The sequence below is a fragment of the Festucalex cinctus genome, chromosome 4 (genome assembly GCF_051991245.1).
Source record: "Festucalex cinctus isolate MCC-2025b chromosome 4, RoL_Fcin_1.0, whole genome shotgun sequence".
Taxonomy (NCBI): domain Eukaryota; kingdom Metazoa; phylum Chordata; class Actinopteri; order Syngnathiformes; family Syngnathidae; genus Festucalex; species Festucalex cinctus.
The window spans coordinates 18,296,899-18,315,819 of record NC_135414.1 but is presented as its reverse complement, the minus strand read 5'-3'; the positions used below and the strand labels follow the sequence as shown (position 1 = coordinate 18,315,819).

General features: G+C 40.0%; 1 protein-coding gene across 6 annotated transcripts in view; it reads right to left on the bottom strand.

Annotated features, from left to right (window-relative positions):
- LOC144017648 (uncharacterized) overlaps nt 1-18,921 on the bottom strand; it is a 51,964-nt gene that overhangs the window by 29,072 nt on the left and 3,971 nt on the right. For 5 of the 6 annotated variants that reach the window (XM_077519440.1, XM_077519444.1, XM_077519443.1 and 2 more), the window contains 2 exons: nt 10,522-10,580; nt 7,267-7,404 (listed from right to left, as the gene is read on the bottom strand). In XM_077519440.1, the coding sequence (XP_077375566.1) occupies nt 7,267-7,404; nt 10,522-10,580 (197 nt within the window). Of the gene's footprint in view, nt 1-2,603; nt 3,466-7,266; nt 7,405-10,521; nt 10,581-18,921 lie in introns of those variants that run through there. The other variant, XM_077519446.1, reaches the window with a different exon arrangement.

Sequence of the window (18,921 nt, the reverse complement as noted above, 5' to 3'; positions counted from 1 at the left end):
ACAAGCCTCTTCCAAAAACTCTGGCCCGACTTGCAAGTGGGCCAGCCAGGCTGCTCGAACTCTTTTGTCTAAGAAACTTGCAAACCACGTGGCTTTTTCTTTCCTGGCAGGATCCGTTAACGAGATCGGATCCTCGCGCCACGCCACGCCAAAGAAAGTGCAAACTGCAACGCTGACTAAAGACTCTTTTGTTTTTTTGTTTATTTTTTTTTTGTTCCACTATCGGTGCTTACCCGCCCGACCTTCGCGGCCCCGGGGTACACTTGCAACGTACCCCCGGACTCAAGGTTGCGCACCTCAGCCGCTCAGCACCTCAACTGCTAGTCGGTGGTGCCCCGCCGCGGTGCTAGCTCACCTCCAACGGCTGGCCTTCCCCGTACGCAGGCGCGTACTGACCGAGCTGCAACACCTGAGCTCGGACAGCTGCCCAGCAGAACCAACCTCGCCAAGTCGACCAACCAATCAAGGGACGAGCCGCGCAACTACGTCAGGCCCCTGGCGCGGCTCCCTCGCTAACCTGTGGAATAAACCTTTTTTTTTCCTTGCATTTTTCAACGAACATTGACTCTTTTTTTTCCCCCTTGTCAAAAAGGCCGCCACTTCTGTTCGTTGCTACGCAACTCCAGGGCTCGTAAGTGCGCTTGATTTCTACCTCGGCGTATCCACTGTGTGCCACTTACGTTTGAAACATCACAAATCTGGCAGGTCAAATTTTCTCTTTTCCCTGTTTCTTTATTCATTCGCATTCCTTCCTTATTTTCATTCGCTTTATTTTATTTCTTTTCTTCTGACGGTAGAATAGTTAGATAGGCAGTATTTTGATTCTGTAGTGTAGCAATCGTGAATAAATGCATGTTTTATAAACTTTATTCCGCCTAAGTCATCTGTGTTTCCGAGTGGATTATTATTCTTTTGTTAGTACAACGAACCACTGAATATCGAGTGTGGCGACTTTAGATTATCAATGACTGATAAAAGAAGGATTTTGGTCGTTGTTTGCTCCTGTTAATACGAAGCAAAACAAACGTGGTGCCCCAGAGGTTATTGAGGTAAATACAATTTACCTCTGTAACGTCCAGATTATTAATTCGTCCAAAAGACGACCCAATTATCGCTACAGCACAAATGGACAAATAATAAAAGACCTCAAGTAGGATACACGTGTTATGTTAGTCATCTCCATCTGTGTGAGCCAAGTTTAATAAAAGGTTGACAAGTTTGGAAAAATGAAAGTTTTCCCTCTATTGTTTGTTATTAAGCGGCCCTTGCCTTCAAATGGGAGTGTAAGGTAAATTATGTGTGTTTCGAGGCACTGCGAATTCACGTTAAATGTCACGAAGAAACCAATAGAAGCTTAACCTCATCAGCTTTCAAATCATACATGTCAACAGTGCCATCACGTTGCTCACAGTAACGTCTCGAAACGCAGGTGTATATTTTCATTGAAAAAGCAAAGCAATTTGGAGGGATCCTCCCCTTTAAATGCCGACTTGACATTTCCTGCCATTATGAGCACACTGTGCTCTTTTATACTACGAATAGCAATTAGCCCACAGGAAAATGTCAGGTGAATTAGAGCCCGCTGAGGTGTACCTAGTGATGTGGTCAACCCTTCGCCACATAAGCTCATCCAAAACTATCTGAGTATGTAAAGTTTTCATGCCCAAAGTATTTTTCTGTACATTTGCACATAGGTCTCTGACATTCTTCTGTAAAAACACAGAAAACTGAATGATAGCAGATTTTACATCCACTATATACTGTGGTTCAGATCTCACCGTTTTGGGGAGGGGGTTCTGTCTCATGAAAATTCCGATTACGGCTTCCACTAACATGATGATCAGTGGAGGAGTTAGTGTCAGGTCCGCTGTCTCATCACCCAGAGCTCCGCCTCCTTCCAAAACGGGTATGTGTGTCTTTGCAGGTTTACCTACCTACCTAAAGTTTTGTTTTCACAAGTAATACTTTGTGGAATTTTTTGAAAATATGCTGTTTGTAGTATTTTGCCTACAAGTACATTCAAAGTATGTTCAAATGCATTTGTGTGTGTGTTTGAACGTACTTGTGAGTTATTTCAAACGTACTCGCAAATATGTTCAAACGTATTCATCAGTCAAAAATGTTTTACTCAACATAGTGCCACGCTTCCGTATTTTACAGTCAGCCTCGTTCAAGACACATTAAAATGACAATACAGTTGTACCTCTATTCATAATATCTGTCATATTCGCACAATATTTCTTTGCGCTGGCAGAGAATGTAACGTATTTCAATGAGCCTACAGACAGTGCTGGCACATCTGTGTAGCAAAGGAGTGGAACCAGACAATAAATATTCTAATACTAAACACACAATCATTCCTCAGTGCGAACAATAGAGAATATGCGCCGTATGCCTCGAGGAAGATATAACAACATGGAAAGGTGACAAAGATGGAGAGGTGACAAAACTACAGGAGTGAGAAGAAGCTGAGGCTAAATGTGCACAGATGGAGAGAGGGAGAACAAAAAAACAGTGCAAGGCAAGCTTAAGCCAAATGTTAGAGATGATTGTTATGGACTAGTAAAATATAAATGGAATTCCACATACACTTTTTTTAAATTTTTTTTTTACTCTGAATCAATTGATTTGAACGTGATCCTTTTCGACCAGTTGATTAGATCCACATTAGGGATCAGTTATGCCCCGCTCAAATAAATCAGACTGTGCTAGATTGAAGTGAACCCATAACACTCAACCGTCATTTAACAAAACACCGAAGGATATTATTAGAAATAATCTGCATATCTTAATTGAAGTCATGTAAAATTTGCATTTGAGATATGTCATTATATCAAATGGACAAACGTTGAGAACTGCAATCTTTTATCCTTAATCAAATGGCTTCACTTTATAAGTCAAATTTTGGCATTAATCGTACCATAGTCATGGTATACAAATTAAAATTAATAGATCAAAAGGAAAATTTGAAACAAAATAGATAAATTTCACGTTGGATTACTTAACTGTACACTTCCTCCAACAAAAGCGTTCATTCAAAATTTAAGCATTCCGCATGGTGTCCTTCTGCTACTGGTCGTTCTGAATAAAGTTTTTCATCCCTAGCAACAGTAACCACGCGAAGTGGAGTAGTGCGGAATGTCAATTCTTTCTGCTGGAGCCTCTCATTGCTGATCGTCTTTCCGGCTCAGCCTGCGTGCAGCCGCGTCTCTTGTTCAGTAATACGGATGACACTAGCCACATTATCATATATACAATAATGGGACTGTCACTCACATCACTGCCAGAATCAAATCTGATGGACACTAAAACTAAAAAAGTATATATAAAAAAAAAAAAAATCAGTGAATGGTATACGATGTTATGTTGAATCACAAAAATATCATTTTGATTGGTTCATCCATTTTCTACTGTTTATCCTGTCCAGGGTCACAGTGAGTTGAAGCCTATCCCAGCGGGGCAAGACTGCACATGTAGACAAACAAACAAACAAACAAACAAACAAACAAACAAACAAACAGAATTGCCAATAACTGAGTGCCAACGAACCATCACTGATGCACTGTATGCAAGCATTAGTTTAGTACTATTATTAGTATTAGTTCGTGTATTTTACATCAGGCATGTTGTTGGACAACTAAAGGGTCCTCTGAGGAGATTTTTATTTTATTTTTTAACCAAAGGGTCACACCCCTAATGACAAAAACTTGTAGGCCATCAATACAAAATAATCAAATTGAAAATTGAGATCACTTCGTTAACTTTACTCCTATGATTGGCTCACACACAGGAATGGGCGCAAGCTAGTTTGTAATAATAATTACCTTTCCATTTTCTCACCTTCAGGCTCAATTTTAGATGTATCGACAATAATATATACGATTTATATTTTCATTACAATGCAATTCAGTGCATTTTACTGTAAATAAAAGAGCAACAGCTTCCCACCAATAAGAAATCATTCACTCACAACCGAGCACTCCTGAAAATAGTAAATGCCTTCATCCGTGCCCTCTTACCGAAGACAAACTCACTAATCATCAATGACAGATTTCCAATCCAATCTGCCCGAGGTCACAACTCTTTAATTATCCAAACAGGTCAGAGGTCACAGACACTTATCATGCGGCTTGGGTCAAAGGCCAGCCAGTGAGGTCGAGGCAGTAGCAGGACATATGGGGAATCTGGTTGCAGATTCTGCTGCTCGCGAAACAGACGTGATTAGCGTTGGCCGTTGGGGAGTTGATCACAAGCAGACACGAGACCTGCAGTGTCTGATGCGTAATTAAAGGCAGGTGCCGAGTGTACAGTAGCTCAAAGAAAATTAAAAAAAAAAGCGAAATGAAGCAGAATCCATTTTCTCATTTTTTAGTCCATGTTAAAATTCATCCATCCCCTATATGCATACAATGAATAATAATGGCAGAATAATACATGCTAAATCACAGTGGTTTCTCATACCATCATCATTTCATTTACTTCCTATGATCCTCATTTTTACATTGACTAGTTCAGGACACACCATTGTAACTGTGTGGATTTTACATGACAACATGTGGCTCTCTACTCAGGTTTCATGTTGTTTCTCCAGCCATTCAACTACATTTTGTATTTTTATTTTCTAAAATTGAAGTATTGTAGTTCAACTATAAAAGTCAACTTCTTTCTCCAAGTATGTTAAACACATACTGAATTTGTTGCAACAGCTGGAGTAACATATCAATTAAAAAAAAAAAAAATCCATTCATCCAATCACAAGACACATATAGTATTGAACAGGGGTCACCAATGTGGAAGACGCCAGGTAGCCCCCAAGGACCACACGAGTAGCAAACATAGCTTACTATGTCATTTGGAATTGAGATTTTCTCGTAAATTTTAAAATGAAAACACTGGAAAAGATTTATAGAAGTGTCAGTGTCTTCACATCAATGCTTAATTATTACTAATAGGATTGTCACTAACAAATCTTGTTAATATGGATTTATCGATTACTCCATCGATTGCTCAGCCCTGCCCCCTGTTCTGGGGCCGAATTTTTTGTTGACTAATTTTTGCGGCCGACTTTGCCAATTTTATTTGATTTATTTTTTTGCAGCCCTATACTGTATATTGCTCTGATCGGCTGGATCGGGATTGACCAATATTTTGCATTTTTATGCAAAATCGGTCTTAATTTGCCCAATCAATCAATGACATCATTTATCGGCGCCACAGAATACTGTAAGACATTACATGTTATGTTCCGTGTTTACCAGTGTTTTTTGAAGAAATTTTTGGAAAATTTTTGGATTACATTTTTTCCCCCATGCATTTCAATTGCCGTCAATTATACGTGAGTTTTCACTCATCGTGGGCTGGGCCAGTCGACATCCCCGGTTGACTGCAGAATCGATGAACTTTTCTTTTTTTTTTTTTTTCAAACTCGCTGATCAGTTGAAAAATCTTGACTGTGTAAAGCCTAGATTAAATGTAATTTGAGCAAATTTGTTATTTCAGAAGTGTGCATCAAACTGGTAGCCCTTCACAGGGAACGTTACCAAAGAAGTAGCTCAAAAAGGTTGGGGACCCATGGTATAGACTTACCACCATTCACACTCATACTCGCCTGTGTATTTAGAGTCTTAAGCATGTTAATGGAAAGTGGGGGGGGAACCCCGCCACAAATCTCAGAATTGTGAGGCAGACACATTGGCTGTAAATGGTAAATGACCTTTTTCAAAAGAGTCATTTTGACACAATAAAGGGTTAGCAGCAAAACCTTGAAGAATGGCGGGACTACGGAAGGGATCATTCAATTTAAATCAAGGATAACACTGTAAAAACAAGAATTTATATTTAACATTTTTGCCACGATGACATCCATAAAACTGTTCTCAATGAAGCAAGAAGTAGCCTTCTAACAAACGCTAAGGTCATATAATGGAGCATTTTCTTTTCACTTTTATTAACCGTTCAGCCTTGCACTCCTCTGTGTGATATTCTAGTTATGTGTGGTCAGGAATTGAATTGCTAAAATGGTGCAACAGACTTATGCATGAGTATTTACATAATATTTGTAATGTTTCGTGGTTGCAGGTAGTATTCATAACATCATTGTGGGAGCGTGTCTATCCTGAAGGGAAAGCAGGGCTTGCCTGCATAAACACGCACGCACTAAATAGTGGTGGTGACCTTGATGGTTGCACACATAATAAGAAATCATGTGTGCGTGTGTTTGAGGGAAAGTCGCATACCCACAGATGTACGCAGTACAAAAATAATGTGCACGGAATCAATGATTTCGACTCGTTATCATTGTTTGTTTTCATTTTTGCCACTGTTCCAGATCTAATTGTATTCTAGGTTCATTCATTCTCACACAAACACACTGAAAGCCCAAGGAAAAAAAGTGGCTTTTCCACACACACTCATCTGAAGTCAACCAGTCCAAAGAGACCCAAATGTAATCAGGCAATTATTATTGTTTCTCTATTCTGCCTGCCATCCAAGAGACTGTGGGAATAATAGAATTAATGTGAATCAGACCAAAGATGGGGTCCTCATTACCCAGGGGGAGTCAAGCTTTTGTACAAAGGCCACATCCTACACAGATCTGCTTTGTTCAACAGTCCCGCTGCTCAGATACTATTAAATGCTTTAGTAATCATTAGAGCTCCTAGTGTGTGTGTTTGCAAGTGTGATCTGCTGTCCTTAGGGGGTCAACTGTACTTTAAAGTGATTCTCATTCACAAATTTGTTTGGGAATTTAGGATGAATTGGATTTGATTTATTTGAATCACGTTAAAACATCAAGTATGGTGGATAAATGGTTTAGCTCATATAGTTATGAAGTTAGGGGTTCAAATTCAAGCTCGGTGTTTAAATTTAATCGTCCTTTATAAATGTGATCTCAATTTTAGTACATTTTCAAACATGTTTGTTTGGTTTGTTTGTTTGTTTGTTTGTTTGTTCGTATCACATTTCATCATCCTGTTTTTATTTGGTCATGTTTTGGCAACTTCAAGATTAGCTCCTACTTCTGTCTGTTTTAACTAAACTTGCAATCCAACTGAAACCATATTTGCCCCACCAGTAAAACTTATCTTAGTTAGCACAAATTCAACTTCACACGCACATCAACAAGTGGCTACTATCGCTACATGCTCCTAGCTAGTAAGTTAGCCAGAAAGCGTTTGCGGTCCGTTTAACGCAATTGTTGGAACATTATAGCTGTTGGTTTCATGTTAATGTTTTAAACAACCACCACCAAACCTATTAACTTACCACAATGTCTTTGTGGTGAACTGTGACGTATTTTCTGGTTTGTTGTTGTTGTTGTTGTTGTTGTTGTTTTTTCCCACTGACCTTGTGCCCACTTTCCTTCCCTTCTGTCCATGTATCACGTCTTCTCTTCTCCTGGGCCTGTGCAAAGCATTTGCAATAATGCTTTGATTTTAGAATTGATTTTTATCAGTCACATGCTGCACTCATCATTATGGCACACAGCAGCATACCTTAATGGACAATTAAATAATCTGTAGCCTTCATTACCTGTCATTATCTTCTGAACATTTTTTTAAAAATCAATTCAATCAGTATGTTAAGTTATAGTTGTCTATTAATGTTTCAAAATGTTACTGTCTGCGACAATAGTGAACAACGAAACATCCCTTGCAGGTCAGAGTATCCATCGTCCAAAGCACAGATATAAATGACGGCAGTGCTGCTGTCCAGCGTGATCCCAACTCTGCTGACTGGGCTGCCAGCGACTCAGCAGCTGCAACCAGGCAGGTTGCCTCGCACTACATTGACAACATATCACTGTGACTTGGATGGCGGCGGCACTTTCCAGTTCTTTGATAGTGTTACAGTTGCACGATATATCTTCACTTCGTGGACAAGGGATGCCACAATAGGCAACTAAAGAGTCTCACGGGTAAGAGTGAGAATGTCCTAACAAAGCCTCCCTTGATTTTGAGCGAGGGGGCCTCTGTGTATGGTGGTATTAGTTAAAAATAAAATAGCTTCGACTGCTTTTTTTTTTTTGGCCTTTGTGATAACTTTGCGTATGTATTCAAACTAAAAAAAAAAAAAAAAAAAAAAGGCAAAGTTTCAGTCAGATGTCAAATTTCTTCCAAATGAGAAGAAACGCAAGCTGATTCCAATCAACAGGATCGTTATCAGTCTTATGCAGAAATTGCCGATGAGCTGATCATATATCAGCTGTGTTGGAGAAGGGAAACACGCAAAACCTGCAGGACTCCTGCCCTCGCGGACCGAGATTGCCTAGCCCTGCTATAAAAGGAGTGTTTATTTAATGAGTGCAATGTTCCCATAACAACGTTAAAGCAGCTGTGTATCAATTAAAAAATATCTACTTTTTCTCCTCAACAGAGTGTCCACCGTAGGGCAATAACATCCAAATGTCACCGTATATACATTAACTAATCACTTTTTATGTTTTCCCTAGGTCAAAGGTCGGCAATATAGTGAAGTCCACTTAAAATAGTTGCCTCTTTACAATACATTGACATGTCTTGCCGATGTCATCTGACCTACTGCCGGCCCTTTGACCTGCTCTGTGTTTTAGAGTTCTAATGAGCCATTGACCTCATCTCCTCCCACATCACCCTTTACACCCATTTTGACCCCTCTGACCCCTGTGGTGAGGTCATAAGCCTGTTGAAATCCAATCACAGCTTTTTTGTTATTATTTGCATGTCTATGACTTGCTAACATTGTCAGGGCAAAGTAATGCCAAATAAAGCAGGTGCAGAATACATTTTGGGAACATCACTCTTCTGCTTTGTTAGCTCATTTAGACAAAATGATCGCACTGAGCGAATGGAGGAGCAATACAAAATATCATGCTGAAGAATGATAACTTCTCTTCACAGCCGGCGCAATTAAACATATTGAACAACAGTGACTAACTGAAAAATCTCTTGTCCATCCTCCAGTGCATTAAGCAGATTAGGGAAGTGGGGGTCATGAGGTTGAAAACAGTTGGAAAGTCATTTAAAGAGACAAGTGGGCTGAAATGCAAGTATTGACACCTATGTTAAAAAAAAAAAAAAAAAAAAAAAAAAACTTTCTTTGAAGATTGGTCCAGTTTATCAGTGCCACTGAAATTAGGCTAATTGCAAAAGCAAGGATGCACTTTTAAAAAACAAAAAAAAACAAACAAACAAACAAAACAGCTATATTTACTGTAAGTGCCGTGGTGGCAACCGTCGAGGAACTTGCAGTACGATATTTTCCTAATGAGAACTAAGGGGACATAATTATTATTTTTCATTTTTGATAAAGTTTTAATTCCTTCCGTGTTGTGTCTGTCACAGCAGCAAGCTACCAAATATATTTGGTATCTAAAGCAATTCATTCAACCACTTGCAGACGGACTGAGGCAGAACCGGTGGGTCATAAGGTATCACTGTTTAAACAACAGAAGCACTAACAGCTGTGCACTGCACAGTCACCTCCTTTCCCTCTGTCACTTCTTTTGTCTTTTGTTCTAAAATGAAGCACATCCAGTACAGCTGTCTTGGAAACTCATGCTTCAGCTACAACAAGGCCACAAGAAATTGAACAACTAAGTGGATAACTAAGGTATATAGAAGATGGATGGATGGATGGATGGATGGATGGATGGATGGATGGATGGATGGATGGATTCTGGTTTATGTTTTTTATGTGGCTGTAGTTCGCAATGATTTTGGATTGTGAATTAAAATTGGCCATGCACTATCTTAGTAGATGCAAACAAATATAAACATCACTGATGTCAGTAGATTGTGCAGGTGTTTTAAACTGTGCTGACCATTAATGCGCAAGCAAATCATTCAGTCTAATGCTCATCAATAATCAGGGCAATGCTGTTCCAACTTTCACTTTTGGTGCTGAGAAGCCAAAATATTAAAAAGCTAAGGCTGTTTGAAAGCGCTATATCAATAAAGATGACATGACTTGAAAATGCACTGTACAAGTCTGAACACTGAACGACTGTGCAAATAGAACGCAGCTATTGGCTGGCAACCAGAGCAGGGCGTGTCTTGCCTCTCGCCCAAATTCAGCTTGGATAGGCTCCGTCTCACCTGCAACCGTAATGAGGTCAAACGCTATAGATATAAATGTATGGCTTCATGGATGAAATAAAATATACAATTATAAAAGAACCATGTGGGCCCACAAGCGTCAAAGTTTGGTAACCACAGCGTGCCTACGGGTGTGTGTGTTGGGGCAGGGGGTCTACTGAGCTACGCTGTCAGGGTCACCTCAGCAGTGTCTGGTGAATACCCCGCACAATGCGCCACCTTGAGGTAACAATGGCTCTATTGTTGATTCAGACAATGCTGTCTGAAGGGCAGGGTTAAGGGGGTAAGATGGGAGGGGAGGGGTGAAGAAATAGTGGGGGACAGCATGGCTTCAGCACCTGGTAACACTGCATGGATGTGAGGTGGATGGGGGGGGTTGCGTGGTCACAGTCCATCAGTTACCAATGGCATCCAACCACAGAGAAACATGGTGAGAACCACTGACCTGAGGAAGCATTTCACATGTAGTCCATGAACCAGCAGGTGTCCTTGGAGGTGCACTTCCTGCGTATTAAAAAAAACAAAAAAAAACACTAAGTCGAGAATAACAGATGAGTCTCTTTCAACTCTCTTTAGTCCTTGATATTGAATGATGTCTGGCTGTCACACCTTGCATTTTCATAGAGTGGTATTCTTCTATTTTGACCTAACAGCGTCCCGCTTTAAATGTGCGCAGTATCAGTACTTGAAGCAGTACAGCCAAGGGAAATGCAACAATCAAAAAATAGACCACTGGGAATAAATTTCGTGTCACAAAATGTAGTGGTTTGGATCACACGGGTCTTTCTGTTTGCATCTGTTGGCAAAGCGCTGACCTTAAAAATCTGTGGCTATAAAAGGAAAGTGTTCAATTCAGAGAAATACCAAATTCAACTGACCAACAATTGACAATTCACATGTCTGTAGTGTTGACAATAATTGATTTGTATCATATGTTAGTCCTTATATGTTTACAGGTCATTAATGTTGGCAATATTTACATTAACAATTATTTTTTTGGCTCACTGTTCATGTACACAGCAAAAAGTCCAGTATTGAATTGACTCCCACAGAGCTGATTTTAACACTTTTTCAGAGTTTATGTAGCTCCACACTCTCCTGAGTTAAATCAACTTTTAAAATAGTGAAATATTTAACACTGTGAGAGTATATTTTTAACTCACCAAGTAGAGTTAAATTAACAGTAGAGGAGGAGACAAGTAACTCGACTTAGTTTGACTTTTTAAAAGTTAACCTGACTGGGATTTGATCCCAAGTGAGTCAACTATCTACCACAGGTTACAGTCTTTGTAAATAACTTCTATAATCATATAACTACAGTTAAAGACAAACTAAAAATAACATTGAATTTAAACACACAACAAAGACACCGTATTATGTTTATAAGTCATGAATTGATTTTTTTTTAACGCTCATGTGCGTTGTTAGGGTGCACAGTGCATCCTTGTTGTTAGGAGTGCAATGAAGGGTGTATAGGAGGTACAATGAGCTAAAATATGTTGCTGCTTTTGATCCCTAGATAAAGAACTTCCACTTGTAGACACGTACAGTATCTCAGCATTCACACACAAATGCGCACAATGCCTTTTTTTCCAGTGAACACAAGCCCGAGTGCTTAAAAGCTCAGTCTAAACATAAACCCAAGGCCAAACAGCGAGTGCTGCTTTTCTCAGTGCGTTTCTGTTTTCAGTTTTGTTATCAGAAAAAAATTGCACATTCCAGAATTTTGCATCACTTTATCGTTTGAGGGTGGCAAGGTAAGATCTATGTGAATGTGAGGATTACTATAGATGTCAGGATCTCGCTCTCACTTTCTCTCCCTTCGTCTTGTCAGCGGTCTTGTAAAAAAAAAAAAAAAAAAAAGCCCTTTGTTGTGCACTGCAGTATAAATCATTTACGGGCTTTGCATAAATTTGTGTAATCTCCTTCTTGGGGGCTGGGCTGCCTATCTGATTCAGTGGACACCAGGGAGGAAGAGTTGCCTTTGTATGCCAAACATACGTTGATGTTGTGAGTGGGTGAGAGGAAACCTGGAAGCAGTTACGGTATCACGTGCAAAATTTGCATTCTGTGTGCAACAGTCATGCCAGACCATACATGAAGTGCACCTTCGCATGATTCACAATGTTTGTGCTACCACTCTCTAAACTTTGCCAGTGTTCAAATTTCTAATCCAATGCAATTTACATGCATACAGAAAGACCGCGGGCGGCCATTTTGCCACTTGTTGTCGACTGAAAATGACATCAGATTAGCTCAGGGCTCAGGTAACAACCAATCACGATTCACCTGTTTTCTGAGTTTGAACATGTGACGTTCTGAAGCTGAGCCGTGATTGGTCATTAACCGAGCCCTTAGGCAACTGTGATGTCATTTTCAGTCAACAGCAAGTGGCAAAATGGCCGCCCCCTGAGCTGTATAAAAAAGGGTGGATTCTGCTGCGTAATTCCTATTACTAAAAACAATATTAATCAGAATACTGTGCTTAGACTACAAGTGAGGTCGCACAGAACATATTTTAGACTTGACTTCCCCTTTAAATATGTTTCTTCACTTACTCGCTTTAGCAGCCCTTTTATTAATGTTGTTCATATTAAAATCACCAATCACATATGAAGAAGTTTCGAGGCTGCTTTGCATCTACAACCTCATCCCTGCTTCTCAGGTCAAATTGGTCCAACGTTTTGAGCAGCATTTCCACTCGAAACGGCACCTAAGAATTCACTGAAGAAGGTTTTATTGCCGAGATCCTTTGTGATTCACATATACACAGACACTTCCACAGTGCTGTGACGATGCCTCCATAAGACAGTAAATCATTGGGAGGCGTAGTGCCGAGCTCATGTGACGGATGATAAAACATGCAGAGGCAGGTGGACTCTCCTCTCTGAGCACCTCCACCAGCTCTCCTGCTTTGTCTGAAAATATTCTGACAGTGATTACATATTCTGATGAAAAGCTCACCCTCTCCATGGAGCTGGCAATTTCATTCTCACACGAATCATCGCTTTTTATAAGATTTGTGGAAAGGAATGCAAGAATACATGTAAACGGAGCAGAAGAGGGTGTACAAGTAAAGAAGATGTTTCAGTATGTTCGGTCTTATGGTCAAGAAGAATTGCGAGTCTTCAGAACTGATCATTCCAAGCTTGTTTTTACCCCCAAAACGAGGAGAAAAATCATGCCATTGCCCTCACTCAGAAATGCTGTGGACCCGCTGCTTCGTCTAGCCACTTTCTTATGCCTATACATCCCACAGTTTTTTCCGCTTTGTAACATGAGGTGCTAGCCCCCAGCTAGTTTGCGAGCTAACAGGCTTCGAGAATTCCCCTTTCTCTGCGCATTTCTGGGTTGAGGGTTTGTCCGCAAATTTTGTTAATTTTGAAGACACCGAGCTGTTCTGTAAATTGTGGCAATTAGGAAAGATGTATTTTGAGAGTGGAGTCATAGCTAGCAAGTTAGCTAACTGCATGTAAATGGTCAAGTAAGTCACAGGCTGCGTCGGATAACCAGTGATTAAGGCATTCAGGTTTTATATAGTGGGGGATGGGCAAATCATGCCAGATGTCACAGCTCATCACTTGGTGTGATTTTAGCCATACCTAAAATAACAGGAAAACTTGAAATGCTTAAAAAACAAACAAACAAAAAACCCATCTGATTTAATACTATATCTCCACAAATAGTAGCACAAGGTTCGTAGTCTTTTCTCAATCATGTATAATGCATGCACCGTTCGCTCTTTTTTTCTCCCTCTACGGTTTTTAGTGTTTCTACAAGTGCCACAAACTCTGCAACACTCTAGACCGTATTTACTAATTTTTTATTTATTTATTTTTTTTGCCGGTACGTCTGTTGTATGTGAGTCATATATGGATGTGCACACTTAGATTAAATCACTGGTGTTGAAATACTGATTCAAACTGTTGAAATACCATCAATAATGTCTTTGGGGCACAACAAATAACCCCTCACCCCAGCCAAGCCCCCCTCCACTACTCAGAGCATTTCTCCATCAATAGAGGGGATGGGGTGAGATGTTGCTGTAAAGTGACAGTAAACCACAAACTGATGTGGTTGCCAGCATTTTAATGTTCCTACAACGAATTGAATCTGCCATTTCTTTCACCGCGAATAAGAATGATTGCCAGAAATATTGTATATTAACATTGGGGAGCCGGACATTAGTTCTTGCTTTATATACCACAAAACACAACCAACTTTTTATGAATAAAATTAGGCTGTGGTAAATGTCAGTTGTCCACTAATGTTTGGCTTTGCAGTGGGTTTTGTTGTGGGACATGGTGATCAGTAATTTATAAATAGTACATAAACTGTTTTTGATAACAATACAAAAACATCCATTGAAAGGATGTTTTCCTAATGAAAATCCACACGTTGATGTTTTGAGCTCAGAAGCCTATCTGTCCCTTGGCATGTAAATCTTTATGTGGCGTCACAAATAAGAGATGGCGATAATGTAATCAGACAATTTAAATAATCTGAACATTCTGAAATGTCTTAGTTTCTTGCTTGTGTTGACACCACTGGAAGGATTTAACAAGCTTCACCCTGATAAAAGTCCCTGTGAAGCAAAGGAATGGAAGTTGCGACCGTTGAATTTTTAATCGGAATGTTTTCCCCGCCAAACTTTAACTTTGATTACTGCGTATACAGGATGACCATGAATATTTAATGGTAGAGAAACACTTAACATTCCAAAACGGGTTTTCAGACCCTTCCTCTCTGCATCTATTTCTGTTCTCTCTCCACTAACAATCAAGATGATTGGAATAAAACAACCACATGATTTCATTTGAAACAAACAGTGGTTATTGTAAAATAAAAGTGATGTGCTCTCACTCATCTCATTCTTCATGGTGACAATCTGCCCTATTTTTTTATTCAACAAAAACACCATTTGTGAAGCTCTCTTACGTACAAGAGACGAAACAGTGTTGGTGAAATTGGAAGATATTAAAATGACTCACACTGCCACAGTGAAATGGGTTTGAAGGCAGTTTCGAGGCAAAACAACAGCCGCAGCGTGAGATCGTGTCGCCTGGGTTTTCAATCAGAATCACTTCCTCCCTTTACCTGTTCAAGCACTCCTGTAACACACACCCAACAGACACACAATGTCAGATCACACAGCCAATTCTGCTTCCGTTTCACACACACAGACTTGCAAATCACTTGCCAGGATCATTTTGCACGTCCTCTGTGGGAAAACCCATCAACTTCCACAGCAGGGAACAGAATAACGAAACGCATCCTAGATTGTAGTTCTACGCTGGCAAGCACACACACGCACGCCCACACACACCAACACACATACAGTTATTTACTCTAAGAGGTAGTGGGTGATCATCAGCCAACATGGTGGCAGCAACAGACACACAGGTACGTGCCACACAGAGATGTGAGGTGCATGGGGCAAAGCATTTCACACTAATATCTTGTAGCATTGTAGTCTCACATATTGTCAGTCGAGAGTATTACACGGGCCAAGTAGACTGCTGCAGTTTTAATGACCTCTTTCATAGCCGTCATTCTGACATAGTATGTCATAATACAGAAACAGATAGAAGGCAATTTGAGTCTGAATTTCATCAGAAATAATTTGGAGTGCAAATGATGCTGAGAGGAGGGAAAATGGCAATGTCGTAAAGTGCATGTAAACATTTCCCAAAGAAGAAAACATTTATCATTTGCCTTAAAGGTCGTGAATGTAGCAAGTAGTCTCTTAAATAAACAGAGTTCAAATAAACTCCGTTTGGGTGTAATGTTAGACCATCGAATGATTATGGTTTAGTTAAAGTAACTCTTTTCCTAGAGTTGACCTTTTAACTCTTCTTAGGAGTTAAGAGTGAACTCATATGGAAGTTAAACAGATAATCCTTATTACAGTAAACTGAAGATTCATTTTTTTTAGTCCAATTTAATGAAAACTATTAGTTAACACTTTTTTTTATTTAACATTTTGTACTGTGTTAATTTTTACACCCAATGGAGTGAATAAGACTTAAAAACAATAAAATTACTAACTTTCACTGAGTAAAAATGCTCCAATGTTGCCTACCGCTCCAATACGATTGACACAAAACCCGTAGTATCAAGAGAAAACCCAAAGACTCACAAATGCACATGCTAACATCCACACAAAAAGCTATGTTGAGACTATTTACATATGTGAGGTACATTTATACTGTTGAACGATCATATCCCTCCTAAAAAAAATGCAGTCAAATGACTTGGTGCTGTTTGCACTTTGCTTTTCCTTGGGTGAAGGAAAACAACTGCATTTTTCTGTTCAATCCCAACTCTACAGCCCGAGACTTGCGTTCCACTGAGTGTCTCTCTCTGCTGTCTCCCTCCTCTCAGAGCTCTTGTCGAGTTCATTTCTTTTTATCCTGCCTGTGCCCTCTTTCTGTCACTCTCTTTCCTGAGTGTGTTTCAGTGATTGGAAGTTCAATCCTTGTCGCCCTGCCAGCTGACCTGCTGACACGCTTTTGTGCCATTGTTTTAACTTTTCTATTGCGCTCAAGCCCCTGTCGGACCAACACAAACACCAACATAAAAAACAAGTCACTACAACTAAATACGGACTCAACTTAAATGCAGCTAACAACTTTTATGGAAATGTTTGGTTTATGTTCTAGAAGATGGAACATGCAACACACAGTAGTAAGAATCATCCAATCCATGTTTGTTTTTGTTTTTTTCTCTCTCTCTAAAGTGACATATAATTACATTCAAAATGTTTCGGGATGGGGGGGATCTGAGAAGAGGAAGTCCACACAGTACACTCTTAAATCTGCTGGGTCAAAACAAACACAAGGTAGGTGAAATAACTAGGACAAAATCACCACCACACATTGAGAGAAGCCCAGATCTGAAAATTGAGAAGTAGTTTGTTTGTTTAAATCCTGTATTTAAAAAGTGCATTTTCCTGAGTGAATCCGACAGACTCTGCATTTAAAGCTACAAAAAAAAAAAAAAAAAAAAAAAGGTTTCCAGGGTATCAGTGTCGCTGTGGTTACAGATAAAATTGTCGTTTTATTGCTGCCATTTTCTGATTTTCTGAGACGAAAACACAACTTTCCCGTCTCAGGTCGCCACAGCAATTCAGTTGTTTGGCATCAGAGCCATTCGTGACACAACCCACACATTCTCCAAATGTGGGCCACTCACCCTGACTGGCATTTGGACCCACTGGATCATCCAGCCAGCACCAACATCATCTTAGAATGCTACAATAAATTTATTTCAACTTCAGTACGCAAATGGCGACCAGCTTCAGATCTTCAGCCTATCCAAATAATTACCCCGCGAGTTGATTATGAAAACAATCCAGCATTTTTTTTCAGTCTGTACATTGGATGTTGAGACAGTGGTTTAATTAGCATCCTAGGTGCTGAAGTCGTCCGAGTAGTGAAGAGGAGACACTCACTCCGATTCCAGTGTTGTCCTCCTGTGAACTTCAGCTAATCAATTGGTGTGATTTAATACACGGTCACTCCACATGGAAACCAGTGAGACTCAGTGTTCTCCTAATTTATACACTATTGATCGTTTCGCACAGATGCACAAAGAGAGCGGGAGCAAGGCCAGCCAGATTGTTTGTAATGTTTGAGGCAAAATCTCCATCTCTAGGGTAATAAGGTGGATATATTGTTGTCTTTATGCACTGCTCCAGTTAAAAGGGCTGGAAAGCATGAGGGGGAGAAAGCGTATCGGAGAGGGACTTGTCTCTTGTGGGCCTTGGTCTAGCCTTTGGCATAGAAAGTGAGCCTGCATATTAGTCTGTCTATCACAACACAGCAGGAGAATGGGAGGAGAAGTAATACTCTTGGCTATCAGTGGGCTCTCTCGCTCTTCCCTTTTCTTCTCTCAAACACTCTTTTTTTTTTTTTTTTTCCCCCTCCTTGGGCTCCACTAGACAAAAGCACTTTGTGTGCTAATAAAATTAACTTCCAAGCATAGTTTTTATTTTTTTTCCACCTTGCCCATTACATGGAGTATTGACTATTGAATTTTCAGCTCATTTCTTAACCCACGCCTGGTGCCAGCAGCGGTTTGGTTTTTAGAGTGCTGCAAAGGCTCAGGGGCAAACATTTTAGCCTGTGCGCTTTGCAATGAAATAAACAGTATCTAGCGCCGCATACCCTCAGTGGCAATCTAGCTGCCTCCCATAAATCTGAATGGCATTAACATTTAAAAACCAAAACTCCTGCCCATCAGTGGATGGGGCTCTCAGAGAGAAAGGCCTCCATTCTGTTTGTCTACATGGCAGATAGGGGGAAGACATCAGCTATACAGACGGGCATAAATCTGTGAGGGTTGGTGCTGTTAAATGACACAGCCGGTGGGTTAAGTGAATATCACCCTCTGCCTGCTGAAAGTGCTCACCCTTCTATTTCCTGCTACCATTAAATATGTGTTTCATTTCACCTTATTTGGACGGAAAGTCATTTTACCTTCCTTTATAAGAAGGTCATAAAATATATTGTGTGTTTTTTTAAACACTCGGCATAACATTTACATTTTGTATTGTATTAATGTGATCAAAGTGACACGGGACTGAATAAAACATTGATGGCAAAAGCCATTTCGTATGTGACATTTGGTCACCCTATCTCTCATCAGTTTTCTATATGAAGGGGAGTGGGGGAAGCTGGTCAAATGTTTAAATGTAGCCTCGCTACATAAAATTTAAAAAACGTTTTTACATTAAAACCCGCTGGCTAGTTGATGGAAATGCTTTTTTGTGTGTGTGTGCAGATAAGAGAAAAGTCAAATGGAAATGACTAGCGGGTCCGTTGTGGCGGTGTCGAGTGTGGAG